General features: G+C 41.2%; 2 protein-coding genes across 4 annotated transcripts; both read right to left on the reverse strand.

Annotated features, from left to right (window-relative positions):
• Positions 1-496: 496 nt before the first annotated feature.
• LOC106573719 (transmembrane protein 196) lies at positions 497-6,432 on the reverse strand. The gene is made up of 4 exons (XM_014149027.2): positions 4,036-6,432; positions 3,894-3,950; positions 2,165-2,419; positions 497-1,565 (listed from the first exon to the last, which is right to left on the reverse strand). The coding sequence occupies exons 1-4, from the start codon at positions 4,198-4,200 to the stop codon at positions 1,479-1,481; spliced, it is 564 nt and encodes a 187-aa protein (XP_014004502.2). The 5' UTR covers positions 4,201-6,432; the 3' UTR covers positions 497-1,478.
• Positions 3,932-20,892, reverse strand: LOC106595523 (metastasis-associated in colon cancer protein 1). Of its 3 annotated transcripts, XR_006759760.1 has the most exons (6): positions 20,637-20,892; positions 19,204-19,329; positions 16,769-18,822; positions 16,417-16,605; positions 15,875-16,131; positions 3,932-3,950 (listed from the first exon to the last, which is right to left on the reverse strand). XR_006759760.1 is itself a non-coding variant. In XM_045697276.1 (5 exons), exons 1-5 carry the CDS (start codon positions 20,662-20,664, stop codon positions 15,928-15,930), a joined length of 2,601 nt encoding a protein of 866 aa, XP_045553232.1. In that variant the 5' UTR covers positions 20,665-20,892; the 3' UTR covers positions 14,886-15,927. The 3 variants fall into 3 exon arrangements, 2 of the variants coding, with proteins under 2 accessions (XP_045553232.1, XP_045553237.1); XM_045697276.1 differs by lacking the exon at positions 3,932-3,950 and having other exon boundaries at positions 14,886-16,131; XM_045697281.1 differs by lacking the exons at positions 3,932-3,950; positions 20,637-20,892 and adding an exon at positions 20,522-20,581 and having other exon boundaries at positions 14,886-16,131.
• Positions 20,893-21,312: the final 420 nt, after the last annotated feature.

Raw genomic sequence — 21,312 nt, forward strand, 5'->3', positions numbered from 1 at the left:
CTAGAGCCAGGTGAAACAGCATTTTGGTTTTTCACCAAAAAGGGGAAAGAGTAAAAACCTAGCAGTCAGTCTCCCACACCCCCACGTAGTTCACCGTGGCAACAGATTTATGGTACAAAGAACTGGGTGAGGACCTTGAGGGGAGCTTTGTTTGGGAGGTCTCACCCTGTCCAATGTCCCCATGAGAGGAGGGGTGGCCATGGAAGGACCAGGTTTCACTTTACAGGAAGTTCTGGTGGTTCTCACAGCTCCCTGGGATATAGTATTCTGTGTTCCAAATGGCACCCTCCCTATGGGCCCTGGTCAAAAGTAGTGCACTGTGTAGGGAATAGGGTGCCATTTGGGATGTAACCCATAATCTGTATTCTTACTTTGCAAGGGATGAGGGACTCGGTAAGAGAATACATAAATGTAAATTCATGGAATGTTTTTCCTTGTCCTTCCATGCTGTGCTTATCTTCTCTGGACAACATTTCCATAAATAGGACTGGATATTTTCAGGTTAAGGGCTTTGCTCAGGGATACACAGGAAGTAGGACTGCAATTTCAATCTGTCTGCAACACTCTGCTCATTTATCCATAACCTTCCATATTTATTATGCTGTTCAAATGTTCTTCTACAAGATTCAACATCTGAGTCCCAATTCCCTATATAGTGCACTACTATTGACCACAGGGCTCTGGTCAAAAGTAGTGCACTATGTAGGTAATAGGGTGCCGTTTGGTAAGAAAATAAATTAAAAAGATGGAGTGCTCCCTCTAGTGGGGAAATATAACTATCACTACTGCCTCCTACTGGTGGTGGTCTGCTGCAAAATATACTAATTCATATAGAATGAATTTCCTAATGGATACAATAAAGCCATCAACATCATCACCATCAACATCATCATCCACTGTAGTCATCATCATCATCATCATCATCCATCGTAGTCATCATCCATCACCATCATTAAACCTTTAATTCATTATAATGCTCTAAATTGTAAAAACCTATCACAGATGGGATGTTATTATATTTGCATGCTTATGAATAAACAAACATATATTTAAATAATAAATAATCATTAAAATAAATAATAGTACTGGAAACCACTTCCACTGTATGACATGATCTCTATGACCAGTCAAACCCTGAAGCAGTTATGTCTTTCACTGTCTCAACACTGACAATCTCAAGTGGTTTAGTTGTTCTTTTTGAGCCTTTGGAGGTGCCATAGCTTTGTCCCCTCTATCTGCTGTTTCCATGTCCCCCAAAGCCATGTCTGGGGACTATCCAGGTGCATCATTCAGCCTACATCGTCACTGGTAAGCCGATTGTCAAATCTCACAGCGCCTTCTCATAGTGTTGCCGTAACTTCAGTTGATTCCTTTGTGTATCAGTTAATTGCAAGAGATCACATCCCCTGCAACCATTGGTGTTGTATGGAACCAACATTGTTTCCATGTTGCTTTGAATACAGTAACACAGCTGGGCTTCAGCCTAATGACAATGGAGGTGAGGACTTTCCATTGAAGGAGATCTGGGGAATGCTGGCTGCTCTCTCAGATCTCTCAGCCAACTCCTGGAATAAACAGTAGTACAGCAGGGTTATATGAGCTTCTCAATTAGGACTTTTCATCATTATAGTTAGCAGACACACTTATGCAGAGCGAATAAAAATAGGTTCACTCCAGTGGAGGCTGCTGAGGGGAGGACGGCTCATAATAATGTCTGGAACGGAGTAGATGGAATGGCATCAAACACATGGAAAACATGAGTTTGATGCATTTGATAACATTCCACTCATTCTGCTCCAGTCATTACCATGAGCCCGTCCTCCCCAAGTAAGGTTCCACCAACCTCCTGTGGTGTGTTCATATCCCTCTTCAGAACAGTGGTTCCCAACTCCAGTCCTCCAGTACCCCCGTCAGGACACATGTTTGTTCTAGCCCCGGACAAACATGCCACATTCAACTCATTGAGGGCCTGATGATTAGTAGACAAGTTGAATGAGGTGTGCTTGTCGGGCTACAATAATAATGTGTAGTGTTGAGGGTACTGGAGGACCGGAGTAGGCAACCACTGCTTTAGAAATACATAGTGACAGAAATGACAGGCCATTCACTCTGTCCAATTCTAGATTATTATTGACTTTTCCGTTCATGTTTTATCTGAGCTCACCTTTTCATTCATCTCATGGGAGTGGTGCAGGGACAGCTCTCTCTCCAGGTACATCCTCTGCTGTTCGCTGCTGGCCAGACGACAGGTGAGCCAGGTAAACAGGATGGACACTCCGATGCCCAGGCAGGCCATCACCATGATGGCCAGGTAGAGGGACGGCAAGGCATCGGGACGCTTTGCCACCACACGCACAAACTGGAAGTTTAGGATCCCACTGATCAACCCACAGATACAGCAGGCTGAAAATAGGATCATCTGAAGAGAGAGACAGTTTTAAAGCACATTTTTTGCAATTCTACACTTTTTGCCATGGGGTAGAGAGACAGTTTTGCAGTTTTAAAGTTAATTTCCTACAGTTCTACACATTTTGCCATGACTTATGCCATGTAAATGATATCTGAGTGAGAGTGACTAACAAAACAATGGGGGTCCCCTGCAGGTCAGGGCCACTGGGCACGTGCCCTGCACGCCTGGTTGGTAGGCAGGCATTATTACTACAAGTTTAGATGGCTGGCTAGACTAATTTACCAATCTAAAAATGTTTAGCTGACACGACTAATTGAGTGACTGTCAGTGACTGACACAACAAGAGCAAAACTGCTGATGCACAACCAAATGGTGAACTTGCACCTTGTGTATTCTACTATTGTAACGTTAACTGTGAACAGTAAGTTGAGATCCTGACTGAGTTCTCTAGCGGCCTGGGGCCCTAAGTGACCGCTTATGTTACTTATGCCTGGAGCTGGCCCTAGGCAGTGGTGGAAAAAGTACCCAAATGTCAAACTTGAGTAAAAGTAAAGATACCTTATTAGAAAATGACTCAAGTAAAAGTGAAAGTCACCCAGTAAAATACTACTTGAGTAAAAGTCTAAAAGTATTTGGTTTTAAATATACTTAAGTATCAAAAGTAAATGTAATTTCAAAAATATACTTAAGAATCAAAAGTAAAAGTATAAATCATTTTAAATTCCTTATATTAGGCAAGCCAAAACGCACAATTTTCTTGTTTTTCTTTTATTTACAGAAAGTCAGGGGCACACTCCAACACTCAGACATTACAAACGCAGCAAGTGTGTTTAGTGAGTCTGCCAGATCAGAGGCAGTAGGGATGACCAGGGATGTTCTCTTGATAAGTGCATGAATTTGAAAATGTTTCTATCCTGCTAAGCATTCAAAATGTAAAAAGTACTTTGGGTGTTAGGGAAAATGAATAGAAGTAAAAATGACATTTTCTTTAGGAATGTAGTGAAGTAAATGTAGTCAAAAATATAAATAGTAAAGTATACAGATACCCCCAAAAAATACTTTAGTAGTACCTTCAAGTATTTTTACCTAAGTATTTTACACCACTGGCCCTAGGTGTGTTTCAAGTTGCGGGTCTTAATGTCACAAGCATAAGTACAATGAAATTACTTTCTTGCAAGCTCTAACACCAACAATGCACTGCATGCACTGTACATTCTTAGAAAAAAAGCACTTCGAAAAAAAGGTTCCAAAATGGTTCTTTGGCTGTCCTCATAGGAGAAACATGTTGGGTTCCAGGTAGAACTCTCTGTGGAAAGGGTTATACCTGGAACCAAAAGGGTTGTACCTGAAACCAAAAAGGGTTCTTCAAACGGTCAAATGGTTCTCCTATGCGGACAGCCAAAGTACCCTTTTAGGTTCTAGATAGCACTTGTTTTTCTAAAAGTGTACCCACGTTAAATACATCGTAATAAAATCAACTTACAATCAATCCTGACCTCTTCTTCGCACACACCATCCCACATAGTCCACAGATGAGAAACTGGGGGGGAAATAAAAAGTTATACCCTCCCATTCCTATTAACCATAGAGGTAATAATACTGCAAAAGCGAATTATTTGACTTACACAAATTCCGCTCCATATAGGAGAGGCATCCCCCAGCTGCAGCTTGTGAACCGACCGGACTCGGATGATGCCGAACACCCCGAGCGCGATGCTGGACGCACCGAGCCCCATCTCCAACACCGACAGTACCACCAGACTCCAGATGTTACATCCTCTGTCCGGCATCACTCATTCCTTCACAGCGGGTCATTCAAGAGGTGGTGGTGGTGGTCACCCCCTCGAACCAGCCAAAAAGCAGCGAGTATTGGTTTTTGCGCTAAAAGCATTAATCCATAAATCAAAATTACGCAGGTGGACTTTTGCGCGAGGGAATGTTTCTATCCAGTATCCACCAAGTGATCCACCATGTAAGGGCTACTTACATGTTCCCTCTAAATACTCCACTGTTAGACTTTATAAAGGTATTCTAAATCATATCTTGTCATAGTCTACATGGATTTATCAGGATTTGCACTGGACAGCTCTGTGGACTGCTAGTATGCGTGTTTGATCTACTGTAAGACAGTCACGCGTCATTCTCGCCAGTTGCCACCCTCTCAAAACTTTTCTTGCCCACAGCTGCAGTGCTCGCGACTCACGTGACTTCCTTGACGTCTTTAGCGCTCATGTGTGCAGTTTATATACTTGAGGGTGATTTAAGGTAACTCGCTAGTAAGATTATATAACTAACGAATCCCATGAATTGCCCCTAAGGAAATAAAAATAGTAAAATTAAATTAAACACCCAATCAATGCATAATGCAAAGGCTAATGCACAAGGCATAATACTTGATATTGTCAATTGCATAGCTTGTATGGTCCAATGTTACAGTATATAGCTGAATGAATCCATTCTTGAATTTATTTTGTGCACATTATTACATATTATAAACTGGGTGGTTCGAGCCCTGAATGCTGATTGGCTGAAAGCCGTGGTAAATCAGACCATATACCATGGGTATCACAAACATGTATTTGACCTGTTCTAATTAAGTTGGTAGCAATAAGGCACCTTAGGGGTTTGTGGTATATTGCCAATATACCACGGCTAAGGGCTGTATACAGGCACTCCGCGTTGCGTCATGTTTAAGAACAGCCATTAGCTGTGGTATATTGGCCATATTCCACACCCCCTCAGGCCTTATTTCTTAATTATATTTAAACTGTAGTGTTACATTTTTTTTGTATGGCATTATGAAATATGTGTAGTAGGATTACTTCCTGTGTAGTATAAGACCCAGCAACATGTTGTAGGGCTGGTTTCCCAGACACAGATTAAGCCTGGACCTGGACTAAAACATTTGAATCCAAGAATAAGCATAATCTATGTCCAGGAAACCAATCCTTAAATGTTGCATAATAATTCGCAAACCCTTCCAACCTGATCCTTTACTCCAAGCCCTGGAGAACAACTCAGTCTGACATAGTAAGAGGCTTGCTATTTTTAGCACCTGTAACAATACAACATGAACACTTCCCTCTATAGAGGCAGACATTCATGTTCACACTGCTAAACCCTACAAACCTACTCTCTGAATGAGATAACACTACTCTCTGAATGAGATAACACTACTCTCTGAATGAGATAACACTACTCTCTGAATGAGATAACACTACTCTCTGAATGAGATAACACTACTCTCTGAATGAGATAACACTACTCTCTGAATGAGATAACACTACTCTCTGAATGAGATAACACTACTCTCTGAATGAGATAACACTCCATGTTCAGTGTGTGCATTCCAAATTGAACACTTCTTTTGACCATGACCCATAGGGCACTATAAATGGAAGAGGGTGCCATTTGGGACAGAGTGTGACAGTGAATGGAAAGGCTACAGTATAAAAGGCTCCCTCAACAAAAGTACTCATATCTCATTAATCACAAAATGCACTGCCTCACTGAGTCTGAAAAGGCAGAGTGCTGGTCCATTCTTTGTTGAGGTTGGTTTTGCCTGGGGGCATTTTGGGGTTTTGCTCCTCTGGTTTCGCTGCTATGGGTGAAGTCTCTCCGCTGAATCCTCCCTTGGCTTGTTAACAATAAGCAGGCAGGCAACAGGTACATTCCAGATAGTGTTCGTGTTCAGTTCACACAGACAGTCCATGTTTTTGGTGCTGACAGTCTCAGACAACCTGTTTTGTGTGTTTCTGTGTGTGTTGTTCTGTTCTTGCTCTACTGTCGGTGCAAGGAAGACACCAGGAGAAAGAAGTTGTCAAGCACACATTACGTTTTACGCTCGACAAGCTATAGTTTATGTTAATGCTGTTGATGTTAGTGTTGTATGTTGTTGTATGAGTGGTGTATGTTGTGTGTTGTTGTATGTTATTGTATGATGTATGAGTGTTGTATGTTGTTGTACATTATTGTATGATGTATGAGTGTTGTATGTTGTTGTACATTGTTGTATTATGTATGAGTGTTGTACATTGTTGTATTGTGTATGAGTGTTGTACATTGTTGTATTATGTATGAGTGTTGTACGTTATTGTATTATGTATGAGTGTTGTACATTGTTGTATTATGTATGAGTGTTGTACATTGTTGTATTATGTATGAGTGTTGTACATTGTTGTATTATGTATGAGTGTTGTACATTGTTGTATTATGTATGAGTGTTGTACATTGTTGTATTATGTATGAGTGTTGTACATTGTTGTATTATGTATGAGTGTTGTACATTGTTGTATTATGTATGAGTGTTGTACATTGTTGTATTATGTATGAGTGTTGTACATTGTTGTATTATGTATGAGTGTTGTACATTGTTGTATTATGTATGAGTGTTGTATGTTGTTGTATGTGGAAGAGGATGCATCCTTTAGTCATGTTATCTTGTTCCTGAAAAAGAAACAGTATTCAAAAAGACAAGCTACAGTTGTACTATTAATACAGTGGGCCCCTCCTAAACGGCACCCTATTCAATACATAGTGCCCTACTATGGGCCCTGGTCAGAAGTAGTGCACTATACAGGGAATAGGGTGCCATTTGGGACACATGCTGTGTGTTTGGAAATGGCCGTCATCTTTAATAGGCCGAGCAGAAGAGACACTGTCTGATGTGGTTGATCATGTGACGTCAATGAGTAGAATGACGGTGATTTACAGTAATGCCAACATCAAAACAGGGTCATGGGGATTAGCTGTGTGTCTTATTCAACAGGCACCGACGATCTGTCTCAGATTTAGGGGTCGACTCGGTACATTACAATATTTTAATTAACTCTGTAATCGACTATTAACTCTAACCTACTCTCACTGCAACACGTGCGGGAAGTTGCGTTACAGATGAGCACGGTTAAAAACAGAAAGTGACTATACATGAGGCATGTTTCACACATTTCTTGAGCTTGAGACATGACATTTAAATGTAGAACAGGTTCATACGCTGTAACCTGACACCTCCGATTACGAAACATGTCAGGTGTGTCGTTGTTTCATCTTCACAGAGAAGCTGCGTACCTCCGTCAGGCACTTCTCTTCCTTCCTGTTTACTTTAACTAAAGAAAACCCTGCCATTGAAACTATATTTGATCATGTAAGCTCAGACCTAAAGAAATAGACAATATATCAATGTCTCTTCCTATATGACACTAAGAGAGTGATAGGCAGGCATGTTGACATCTCACTCGTGACGATCTGTGCTGTCCCAGAGAGGAGGTGAGTGCATTTTACAGCCATTACCTCCATCATCACACTGCTCCCAGTAATGTGGAGTGTCAGAGCCAGCGCCATCTTAGAGAACAGCTCACCAGGTACAGGCAACACTACCTGCCTGTCTCAACATGTCTAGTGAAGGGAAACCACAAAGTAACTATTACTGTACAACAATAACCTACATGGTGTAATTCTAAAAGGCCCAGACCGTTAGATGCAGGGTTGAGTCAATCAATTCTGTTTGAACTTCCTGAATGGCAGAAGATTACAGTGTAGACGTGGCTATCATTTGTGCACGTTCAAATGGGACATGGTGAAAGTGTTTCCTATGAAGCAGAACTATGGTGGTGACTGGTGATTTAAGGAAACTGATTGAAAAGGAAACTGACTATTTAAACTGATTAATCTGTTGTTGGTTTTTTTACATTGAGCAACCTGTTTCTTTATTGAAACAAGGAAGTGATTCAGATGAATTGTCCCAGAAAGTGTGGACATGTCAATGACTAAATAGGCAGACATCCTGGCCTGTGGTGGAAATCCAGACTGACAGAAGTCTCTCTAGCCTGTCACATCAGAGAACTGTCATGACTTTGGAAGCTCAGGACGGTAGATTAGTATCTATGTTCAACCACACGCTTTTATACTGTGGTTCTAGCTCTGCCTATTATTCAAATGTTTTAATGTTAATAGTGAGGAATAAACACTAAATGTCTCCTCTATGTTCCTCCTGTCTTCTCCTAGGAAACAGTCGGACACGAGCCAGATAACTGAACTGGATTTGGTGTCCTCCTTGTGTTACTGCCTGCTCACCCGTGCTTTAACCTCACCCGGAAAACAGGACGTCTTTGTCTTGGGTTACGTCACATTGAATGGCCAACTAAATGATCTGAAGGCTGGGATTGGTTTAATTTTTTTTTAATTCACTTTTATTTTACTAGGCAAGTCTGTTAGGGACAAATTCTGATTTACAATGCCGGTCTACCCTGAGACAAAAGGATTTCTACTGGGACGGGCGCTGGAATAAAAAATAAAACTGTATTACAAAACACACATCACAACAAGAGACACCACAACACTTCATAAAGAGAGACCTAAGACACCAATACACTTCATAAAGACAGACCTAAGACACCACAACACTACATAAAGAGAGACCTAAGACACCACAACACTACATAAAGAGAGACCTAAGACACCACAACACTACATAAAGAGAGACCTAAGACACCACAACACTACATAAAGAGAGACCTAAGACACCACAACACTACATAAAGAGAGACCTAAGACACCACAACACTACATAAAGAGAGACCTAATACACCACAACACCACATAAAGACAGACCTAATACACCACAACACCACATAAAGACAGACCTAAGACACCACATAAAGAGAGACCTAATACAACAACACCACATAAAGAGAGACCTAAGACACCACAACACTACATAAAGACAGACCTAAGACACCACAACACTTCATAAAGACAGACCTAAGACACCACAACACTTCATAAAGACAGACCTAAGACACCACAACACTTCATAAAGACAGACCTAAGACACCACAACACTACATAAAGAGAGACCTAAGACACCACATAAAGAGAGACCTAAGACACCACATAAAGAGAGACCTAAGACACCACAACACCACATAAAGACAGACCTAAGACACCACAACACTTCATAAAGAGAGACCTAAGACACCACAACATAAAGAGAGACCTAAGACACCTCAACATAAAGAGAGACCAAAGACACCACAACACCACATAAAGAGAGACCTAAGACACCACATAAAGACAGACCTAAGACACCACAAACCTTCATAAAGACAGACCTAAGACACCACAACACTACATAAAGAGAGACCTAAGACACCACAACACTACATAAAGAGAGACCTAAGACACCACAACACTTCATAAAGACAGACCTAAGACACCACAACACTTGATAAAGAGAGACCTAAGACACCACAACACTTGATAAAGAGAGACCTAAGACACCACAACATAAAGACAGACCTAAGACACCACAACATAAAGAGAGACCTAAGACACCTCAACATAAAGAGAGACCAAAGACACCACAACACCACATAAAGAGAGACCTAAGACACCACATAAAGACAGACCTAAGACACCACAAACCTTCATAAAGACAGACCTAAGACACCACAACACTACATAAAGAGAGACCTAAGACACCACAACACTACATAAAGAGAGACCTAAGACACCACAACACTACATAAAGACAGACCTAAGACACCACAACACTTCATAAAGACAGACCTAAGACACCACAACACTACATAAAGAGAGACCTAAGACACCACAACACTTGATAAAGAGAGACCTAAGACACCACAACACTTCATAAAGAGAGACCTAAGACACCACAACATAAAGACAGACCTAAGACACCACAACACTACATAAAGACAGACCTAAGACACCACAACACTACATAAAGACAGACCTAAGACACCACAACACTACATAAAGACAGACCTAAGACACCACAACACTACATAAAGAGAGACCTAAGACACCACATAAAGAGAGACCTAAGACAACAACACTACATAAAGAGAGACCTAAGACACCACAACACTTCATAAAGACAGACCTAAGACACCACAACACTTGATAAAGAGAGACCTAAGACACCACAACACTTGATAAAGAGAGACCTAAGACACCACAACACTACATAAAGACAGACCTAAGACACCACAACACTTCATAAAGACAGACCTAAGACACCACAACACTACATAAAGACAGACCTAAGACACCACAACACTTCATAAAGACAGACCTAAGACACCACAACACTACATAAAGAGAGACCTAAGACACCACATAAAGAGAGACCTAATACAACAACACTACATAAAGACAGACCTAAGACACCACAACACTTCATAAAGACAGACCTAAGACACCACAACACTACATAAAGACAGACCTAAGACACTACATAAAGACAGACCTAAGACACCACAACACTACATAAAGACAGACCTAAGACACCACAACACTTCATAAAGAGAGACCTAAGACACCACAACACTACATAAAGAGAGACCTAAGACACCACAACACTACATAAAGACAGACCTAAGACACCACAACACTACATAAAGACAGACCTAAGACACCACAACACTACATAAAGAGAGACCTAAGACACCACATAAAGAGAGACCTAATACAACAACACTACATAAAGACAGACCTAAGACACCACAACACTTCATAAAGACAGACCTAAGACACCACAACACTACATAAAGACAGACCTAAGACACTACATAAAGACAGACCTAAGACACCACAACACTACATAAAGACAGACCTAAGACACCACAACACTTCATAAAGACAGACCTAAGACACCACAACACTTCATAAAGACAGACCTAAGACACCACAACACTACATAAAGACAGACCTAAGACACCACAACACTACATAAAGAGAGACCTAAGACACCACAACACTACATAAAGACAGACCTAAGACACCACAACACTTCATAAAGACAGACCTAAGACACCACATAAAGAGAGACCTAATACATCAACACTACATAAAGAGAGACCTAAGACACCACAACACTACATAAAGACAGACCTAAGACACCACAACACTACATAAAGACAGACCTAAGACACCACAACACTACATAAAGACAGACCTAAGACACCACAACACTACATAAAGACAGACCTAAGACACCACAACACTTCATAAAGACAGACCTAAGACACCACAACACTACATAAAGACAGACCTAAGACACCACAACACTACATAAAGACAGACCTAAGACACCACATAAAGAGAGACCTAATACAACAACACTACATAAAGAGAGACCTAAGACACCACAACACTACATAAAGACAGACCTAAGACACCACAACACTTCATAAAGACAGACCTAAGACACCACAACACTTCATAAAGACAGACCTAAGACACCACAACACTACATAAAGAGAGACCTAAGACACCACATAGAGACCTAAAACACCACATAAAGAGAGACCTAAGACACCACATAAAGAGAGACCTAAGACACCACAACACTTCATAAAGAGAGACCTAAGACACCACAACACCACATAAAGACAGACCTAAGACACCACAACGCTTCATAAAGAGAGACCTAAGACACCACAACACTTCATAAAGACAGACCTAAGACACCACCACATAAAGAGAGACCTAAGACACCACAACACCACATAAAGACAGACCTAAGACACCACAACGCTTCATAAAGAGAGACCTAAGACACCACAACACCACATAAAGACAGACCTAAGACACCACAACACTACATAGAGAGACCTAAGACACCACAACACCACATAAAGAGAGACCTCAGACACCACAACACTATATAAAGACAGACCTAAGACACCACAACACTTCATAAAGACAGACCTAAGACAACAACACTACATAAAGACAGACCTAATACAACAACACTACATAAAGAGAGACCTAAGACACCACAACACCACATAAAGACAGACCTAAGACACCACAACATAAAGAGAGACCTAAGACACCACATAGAGACCTAAAACACCACATAAAGAGAGACCTAAGACACCACATAAAGAGAGACCTAAGACACCACAACACTTCATAAAGAGAGACCTAAGACACCACAACGCTTCATAAAGAGAGACCTAAGACACCACAACACTTCATAAAGACAGACCTAAGACACCACAACGCTTCATAAAGACAGACCTAAGACACCACAACACCACATAAAGACAGACCAAGACACCACAACACTACATAGAGAGACCTAAGAGACCACAACACCACATAAAGAGAGACCTCAGACACCACAACACTATATAAAGACAGACCTAAGACAACAACACTATATAAAGACAGACCTAAGACACCACAACACTACATAAAGACAGACCTAATACAACAACACTACATAAAGAGAGACCTAAGACACCACAACACTACATAAAGACAGACCTAAGACACCACAACACTTCATAAAGACAGACCTAAGACACCACAACACTACATAAAGACAGACCTAAGACACCACAACACCACATAAAGAGAGACCTAAGACACCACATAAAGAGAGACCTAATACAACAACACCACATAAAGAGAGACCTAAGACACCACATAAAGAGAGACCTAAGACACCACAACACCTACATAAAGACAGACCTAAGACACCAACAACACTACATAAAGACAGACCTAAGACAATAACACTACATAAAGACAGACCTAAGACACCACAAACACTACATAAAGACAGACCTAAGACAATAACACTACATAAAGACAGACCTAAGACAATAACACTACATAAAGACAGACCTAAGACAATAACACTACATAAAGACAGACCTAAGACAATAACACTACATAAAGACAGACCTAAGACAATAACACTACATAAAGACAGACCTAAGACAATAACACTACATAAAGACAGACCTAAGACAACAACACAGCATGGCAGCAACACATGACAACACATGAACTCTGTCTCTCATGCTGCTGACCAGTCTGGCAGAGAAAGAAAGAATACTGCCCTGCAAGCTGGAGGAGTGATATCATCCCTCTTTTTACATGTATATGAAAATACATAGTAACAATTTATTGTTTCCTCAGTGCAGAATGAGGGGTTGGTGTTGACTGTTACTGTACATTTACCTCCATGTAGGGCCGGTTTCCCAGACACTGATTAAGTCTATATAGTCCTGGACGAAAAATGACTTTCAATGGAGATTCACTGTTGAGATGTATTTTTAGTCCAGTACTAGAACTAATCTGTGTCTGGGAAACAGTCCGATAGTGCTTAAGTTGTAATATAGGATCTCAGCTATTGCCCCGCCTTTTAAAGTGCACATTCAAGTGTCGGTCAGAGTCACAGATTCCAATTATAAATCAAGTTAAAGTTTCAGTCAGTGCGGGCAATTGACTTCAGTGTATCCTCCACTCTGGTGTTTTAAAGGACTCTTTGTGCCTCCACCCTCACATGGCAAAGTTTTGACTTGGTCAGCCTTATCTGGGATCGGCCCGGACTTCCATTTCAGTGGGGAGAAATTAGATCGCCCAATTAATCCCAGAGATTTATCCATCAATCACTTGATGTTTTGCCCAGTGAGATGTAGTCTTCCCATGTTTAAATGAAGTGTCGCAGCTCCATAATTAATCTGCACTTGATGCTGGTCCAGTAACATGTCACTGGTCCACTATCTGGATGGAATATTACCAGGATATTGAATAAGACCATTGTCTCTCTGTTGTCAACAACAGATGAACTATAAATCATTTCAATGACAAGATATTTCAGTAGTTATAATGTAACAGCCATTGTTTAAAGCTATTCAGAACATCTTTTTGCTTTAGGACTGTAAATGTATCAGGAAGGAGATACATACAGTATATTATATATTTATTTGTTCTTCTATTTTAAGCCAGAATGTATGCAGTCATAACATTTACCTGTAATACAGAACAGAAACAGGATAGACATCCTGAGCTTTCCCGTTGCCAACGCCAACAGATAAAGACTAAAGACCATACAATGCAACTCTCAGTTGAAACCAGCTTAAATAAACAGAGGAGAGAAAGTCAAACTAAAAAGGTCAACAAGAGTAAGTCAACAGAAAACACACAGCCAGGAAATTCTAGGACAGGATTCAATTCTGTATAGGGTTCAAGGACAGGATTCATTGCTGATAAATTGGGGAGATAGGATTGGGAATTTCAGTTTCAGGTCTTTTAAATGAAGGGTTTCCTCTGTGGATACAACCTGGCTGTACAGAGAATGTGATCTAGGCCTATGTAATTAAAGTGTTATTTCCATGGTAAATCAAGTCGTTTCAATCATCCCCCTCTATAAACAGACTTCAGTATTAAGGTCAATGGAGTCCCTAACGGAACCCAAATATTGTAATTTATCTTTAACTGAACGGATGTGACATGTTAGAGACCAAAGTGAACCGCATGACACTACTCGTAGTATCTTGTCACATTATTACACTACCCACAATGCAAGACACAGACCCTTACTGCTCACTATCCCTGCTACTCTTACAAGACAAGACATGTGACTCACAACCTGGTGATGAACTAGAACATAAATAATGGGTCTTCTCAATTAACTACTTTAGTTGACAATTCATTGAAAATAGATATATATTACTTATCTATCAAAATGTAAGTAATATTTATTCATACTTCATACACACCAGGTCACCATTTCAGTTATAAATCTTCATTGTGAAATATTATATTTCAGATAAATCACAACAAGGTTGTTTTACATTATATTACATATTTAAAATATATTTCAACATAATATGCTATTTTCAAGTAGACAACACTAAATGCACTGAAAAAGGTTTCAATGGATGGGCTTAAGACACGGAGTTAAAAAATATCAATCTAAATACTGAGGATTGGATTTGGCAGATAAAACAAATGTAATCCCTTCCAACCTTAATCAAAATGAGCGTAAATACAGCCTCTAAAATAAATGTAAAATGTAATGAAAAACCAGGGGGACTTCATGTAACATTGTAACATAAAATATAAAGGTATAAAAACGTGTGACAACTGGAAGCGCTAACTCTACTGTATGTTACCTTACTATTAATGTAAAATCAATAACAAGCACTAACACATAGTGTCAAACAGAAAAACCCAAAGTAACAGGCCTCAATATAGTTTCTGCTGTTTTGTCTTAAGAAATTACGTCAAAGGAAGCAGATATCTGTTAGACAAATTATCAAAACGAATCCTTTATAAAAACTCATGTAAAGACAAATATGGTTAATATGGCTGAGATATGTTCGTTTGCATCCTGTGTAACAGAATGTGTTCATACACTGGTTCTGGCTTTGTATGAACAAAATCTAGCAATATAGTTTAAGTATCTGCCCACAATGAAAAATGTAATATAGCTATAATTATGTTTACGACATGAACTGAACTCTAAGAAGAAACTCTGACAAAGTGGGTAAAGACACGGCACAATACAAGAACAAACATTGACTTCATCTTCGCCTCACCCTCTGCATCGTAACAAGGACCTCCATATTCAAAGATAGTGGGAACTGCACAGTAAGCTTTATCAAAGGGCCTCTGTGGCCTCAGTTCTACAGTTCTTACCCATTTGAGCGCTCCAGTGTGCTCATTCTGCTCCTCAGTGGGATTCTATGGTTCTATGGTTTGGGGAAGGCCGAGACCCTGAGGATCTCCAGACAGTTGACTGCGATTAGCGCCCCGGTCAGCTGCCTCCACTGTCTGGTGATTGGGCTCTTCATCTTGTCCAGGGCCAGGTGGAGGTCCTGGATCATGTCCTGGTAGCCCTCCCCGTACAGCTGGCTCCATGAGTACAGGAAGTCATAGGCAGGTTTCCACATAGACTACAATAGAGAGAGGAAGATCCACAAGTTCAGTTCAGTTGATAGTTGGGGAATCTATCAAATCAGAGTTTATTCGTCATATGCACAGAATACAGCAGGGTGTAAACGGTACAATGAAAGCAGTGGAAATAAATCTATAGCCCATCTATAATGGACTATACAAATAAAAGTATTGGTACAGCCTTCCTAATCCTTGTCTGTTGATCCAATGAGATCATGAATGGGTGATCTCCTAAGAACAACACATTTTCCTAAATACAACAAATAAAAGTAAAATGAACTAACCACGGCGCTAACTTCTCCACTCTTCCCCCGGTGTGGTGCCTCGTAAGCAGCGATCTGAGCACTGGAGAGTTTCCCCAGCCTCTCAGCGAGCTCCCTCCACCTGATACCCAGCTCCACCGCCGTGGACAGGATGACCATGTTCTGGATCAGATGAGCCACTAGAGCCTGAGAGTCCATCTTCAACAGACCCTAGGATGGAAAAAGCAACATACAAAACACTTACTTGAAATGCAATAAATGAAGCGCATTTGGCAAAGAGAAAAAGTCATTCAAAATAAAAGTCAAGCTGGTTTGAAGATTCTTCTCTAAACCTGAGACCTATCAAACATGCCCCTTCCTTTTCTACACTTACGATCATGAGCTTGTGCTGGAACTTCTTCTTGCTGTTCTCGGTGTGGCAGTCCTCCTTCAGTTTCTCCAGCACGCAGGCCACCTTCTCAGCCTCTGTTTCAGCATGTCTCCGTGTGATTGTGTCGAGCAACAAGCTCGAGTAGCCCAGGGCATCAGCGAAGCCCCTCCAGCTGGGGATGTGTTTGGTCACCAGTGTCTGGATGTCTGAGTAGATGTAGGTGAGCTTCTTGAACGGCAGTGCCATGTTGTCCAAGAGGGTCTCGGTGGTGAAGTCAGTGCCGTTGAAGTCGATCACTTGGTCTCGGGTGATGAGCTTGACGTTCTTGCAATGGACCAGGCCGGTCCTGCCTCGGAGGAAGCCGATGTACCACTCCTTGACTTTGGACTGGCCCACCGACCTCACGGTCTCTCTGGAAAGGAGAGCCACGGTGTCACCCTTGAAGTACTCCAGGAGGTACTCCACTCGCGGTTGACGGAGCACTGACTTCAGTGCCACCCCGTAACACTGCACCTTCACAGGTCTGGTCCCGAATTTGGGGAACTCTGGGACAGATTCCTCCGGTATAGCTAGCGATTGACACATTTTGTTTCGCATGGGACCTCGCTTTTCAGAGTGAATAGGTGCCGCTGCAGGGGAAGACACCTGGAACTCTGCTACAGTGACACTGTTTGAATCCCTCACCTGGAAGCGTAGTTTAAAGGAATCCATCTCCCCATTGCCCATCTTGGCCAGCTCAAGAGGCAGGTGAATGACTTTACCCAGTTTGAGTAGCCCTTGTCTCACCTCTTTCCTTTTATCCTGGGCTTTGACTTCGAACTTTGACGCTATGACGGAAGTCGCGATGTGTAGGTCATTCAGCCTCTCTGGGCTAAACTGGTGCTTCTCCCAGAGCTGTAGCACCAGAGGGGGCAAGTTTCTGCTTCCCCTGTGGATATCTGAGAACGGAAGCCTCGGTGGAACGTTATCGTGGCAAGAGACGACCACAACCACTTTGAAAGACGGATGGATATACTTTGGGCCATAAACGGCGACGGTGACTTGACGATCCAGGTAATCCCAAACGGATGTAGCAGGGGGCTGGATAACCGAGGCCTCTGCGGCTACAATAACATAGAAATTAGACTTTAAGTCTTGAAGATTCATCTGCATGATGTTCTTGTAAATGTAACAGTCCTTGACTTTCTGATAAGGTCCCTCTCTCTTGTTGGACACTAGTCCCACAAATGTGGTCATGACCTGACTTATGGGATCCTTCTTGACCTCCGCGACCATTTTCATTTCCAGCGAGATGGATTCCTTTCCGCTCGTGTTGCTGAGACTCACCTCCAGGAGCGGACTCACGGTTGTCATGTAGTTGTTGTTCAGCCCGTGAGGGGGCTCCAGGATGGCTTTCAGTGCAACCTCCTGAACCTCCCCAGCAGGAACATGGCCCTCTGGAATATGGGCGGTAATATCCGAGTCTGGTAACTGTAGTGACCCTCCGTTGTGACCTATCTTGCAGACTATCTGAGAGTCGGTGGCTTGGGTCTGGGCCCATCCAGGACTCTGACTCATCAGGCCTAGGTCAAGACATGACCTCGTTAGCTGCCTGTGACTCAACCAGGCCATTTTGTAAGCCTCCCGGTCATTTTTCAACCACTCAAAATCTGCATTCAGAAATGGGCCTGCTGACAATTTGAAGCTGTTTTCCCTTTTCGGTTCCTTTCTCTCCAGGTCGCCGAGAATATCCGAGGCACTCTTCCATCTCCCTGATTGTCTTATGCTCTTTCGCTTGGTATCCGCAAAATGGACGAAGTTTGTTTCGTCCGAAGATGTGCTACTGGCATCAAAGTTCTCACTGTCAAACAGAGTTGAAAGTTCATCTTTCTGTATTGATAGATCAGCGTTCATTAACGTTTTGTCATTGTTTGTGTGTAAAATGTCATCCAAAAATGGATTGGATATCGACAGTTTGTTCCAGAATGGATTTGTGGTTTGACTTCCATGTTTGACCTCCGGCTGCAACACAGGCCACTCAGAATGTTTTGTCACTTGATTTATTATGTAACTACTCCCTGTAAAAATACAAAATATCTGTGTCAAATCAAAGCCTTACTTACTAATATAAAACATACATATGAGCGCATGGTAAAATCACACAGAATGGGCTTCAATACTGGTTGTTGCTCTTTAAACAGGCATTATTTTAAATGAGGGTACCACTCAAAGGAGCTACTGTACAATACACATAATGCAATCCGATATTTGAAATTGTTTCATAACCAGGGTTGCAAAAATCTAGTAACTTTCCCAAGACTACCAGGTTTTCCAAAAATCCCGGTGAATCTTCCAACTGGGATCTCTGGAAAACCTGGGAAAGTTACCTGATTTGTGGAAACCTATTAATGACATCTAGTTCAAAGACAATATATTTCATAAACGTTAGAGTAGGCTACCGTTTAAATTGTTGATGTTCAGCGTTCCAGTGTCGTCTAGATCAATCAACGTCCCCTCAGATTTGCTCCTAATGAGACTTCCTTGGCGACGAAATGACTTTGCTCTGACAGCTGCCATCTTCACATCTGTAAACATTAAGATTCATAAGTTACATACACAATTACTACACCTCAAATTGCAATCAGTTCGCATAATAATATAGAGTACACAGTATAACCTATATACTATTTTGCTGAATTCGGAGGGTTGCCGTGGCTCGAATTCGGGTCCAGCGGCTGTCAAGCCAAGACCTTAACCGCTATGCCAAGAGGTCCGAACCACTTGACAAAGTCGCTAGGTGTCAAGTTAAGGTCGCTAAAATATATAGGCCAATGTCGTACACTGTTATATGTTTTCTACCCTGGCTGTTTATTCTATAACGCGTGGCTACAAACATGATAGTTTAAGAATACGGATAAAGTAGCCAACAGCGGAAGCGAAAGAAAAGCCTATGAAAACACAGAGAAACAACATATCTAGATAGGCCTACAGTTTCTTTCGTTTACCAAAAGTAGTTTTGTGGTGCCGTAGTAGGGATGGCCGATACCTCGAATTTATATTTTTAGGCCATATGGCCCAGCTCTATGCCATTGTTAGTCCATTTCCTCCACACTGGTTCAGACCTGAGATTCTTTACCTGGGGCTACCTGTGGGTTTAGTTTGAGGTAACATATTTTATAGAGCAGAAAGCATGAACTCATTCAGACTGTCATTTGTTTGCGTAAAGGGAGACTTCTTATCATTCATGTATAGCCTATGTTGTTGTCGCAGTGAGTCAGTCATAATTAATTTGGGTTGTACACGAGTGCACACAAACAGGTTGCTCTTGTCTGGGATTCAACAATCAGTTATTCCGCAAAGCCGCTTCTTGAATGTGTGGGTGGGTGGGTGGGTAGCCAACCCTCCTGCCAAATTTCACCTTATCTCGAAATACAGAAGCCTAGTTCAGGCGCACCTGTTGGATAGCCTACCTTATCGTGGAGAAAATATATAGAGACAGAGCTAGATGTGAATAAACCATCATCATCAACATTAGGCTACATACAGTATGACTACTGTAATAGTTGTTTTTTCCCATGTAGAAATGCTGCTCCGCTGTCTCTGCCATATTTACAAAAATACCGTTTCTGCAGAGTCAACAGGTGTATTACAAACGCTCGCTTGTGCGCTTCAACTACGGTAAACCAGTGGCTATGTAGTTCTGTATGATGATAAATATATATATATATATATATATATAGCCTAGATGTCAAACGTTCAAACACAAGATAGACCAACCTGTACTATGTTCATACAAATGTTATGATTCCGTTCGGCTACTAGATTTGCACACTTGCCTACAATTTCCAACGTCGGTAGAAACAGCAGAAACATTGTAACAATATTTACTTACCATGTCTCCCCAAACTGGTTTCCACCATAGCCTTATTTAGACACTAACTTTTTTTTAGGAAGCGAGTCAGACCAAATCATATCTTTACACCTTCAAGCCACAACTCTCGCCTTCTGTTTGCTTTGAAACTACAAGCATTCCGGGACTAGTAGTTCAAAAACAATGAAGCTACTCTTCAAAGGAGCTGGTTTAACTTTATAATAAAACTACAATATCCCTAATGCAATCCTGTATTTACGCAAAGAGTGTCGCAACACCTGAAACTGCAGCAGAAACTAGGTAGTTTCAGTGTTCTGTCATTACGGTAGAGACACTTTTTTTCTCCCGCGGATGCAATTATGTGAAGGGCAGACAGTTCAATTACAAAATTGGCCTCATCATGCATAATCATTTAAGCTATTATAAATGATGGGTCATAACACATGTATAAGCTATTTACTGTTTGCTTTAAACAAAGAGTTTTGATTACAAGTTATATATTGTGTTACTCAATTAGTTAATGTAGTGTATTGCTTGAAAGTTTTGTCATCACTTGTAGCCTAATATGGCCTAGATAGCCTACATTAAATGTACAGTACCAGTCAAAAGTTTGGACACACCAACTCATTCAAGGGTTTTTCTTAATTTTTACTATTTTCTACATTGTAGATTAATAGTGAAGACGTCAAAACTATGA

This window comes from Salmo salar, chromosome ssa02, assembly GCF_905237065.1.
Source record: "Salmo salar chromosome ssa02, Ssal_v3.1, whole genome shotgun sequence".
In the NCBI taxonomy this organism is placed as follows: Eukaryota; Metazoa; Chordata; class Actinopteri; order Salmoniformes; family Salmonidae; genus Salmo; species Salmo salar.

Coding starts and splice junctions, on each gene's coding strand:
- LOC106573719 (XM_014149027.2), bottom strand. CDS start 4,200: ATGCCGGACAGAGGATGTAACATCTGGAGTCTGGTGGTACTGTCGGTG. Junction 3,951..4,035: donor CTATATGGAGCGGAATTTGT/GTAAGTCAAATA, acceptor TTTCCCCCCCAG/TTTCTCATCTGTGGACTATG. Junction 2,420..3,893: donor AGAAGAGGTCAGGATTGATT/GTAAGTTGATTT, acceptor CTCTCTCTTCAG/ATGATCCTATTTTCAGCCTG.
- LOC106595523 (XM_045697276.1), bottom strand. CDS start 20,664: ATGGTGGAAACCAGTTTGGGGAGACATG. Junction 19,330..20,636: donor AACCAGTTTGGGGAGACATG/GTAAGTAAATAT, acceptor TAATGTTTACAG/ATGTGAAGATGGCAGCTGTC. Junction 18,823..19,203: donor GAACATCAACAATTTAAACG/GTAGCCTACTCT, acceptor GTATTTTTACAG/GGAGTAGTTACATAATAAAT.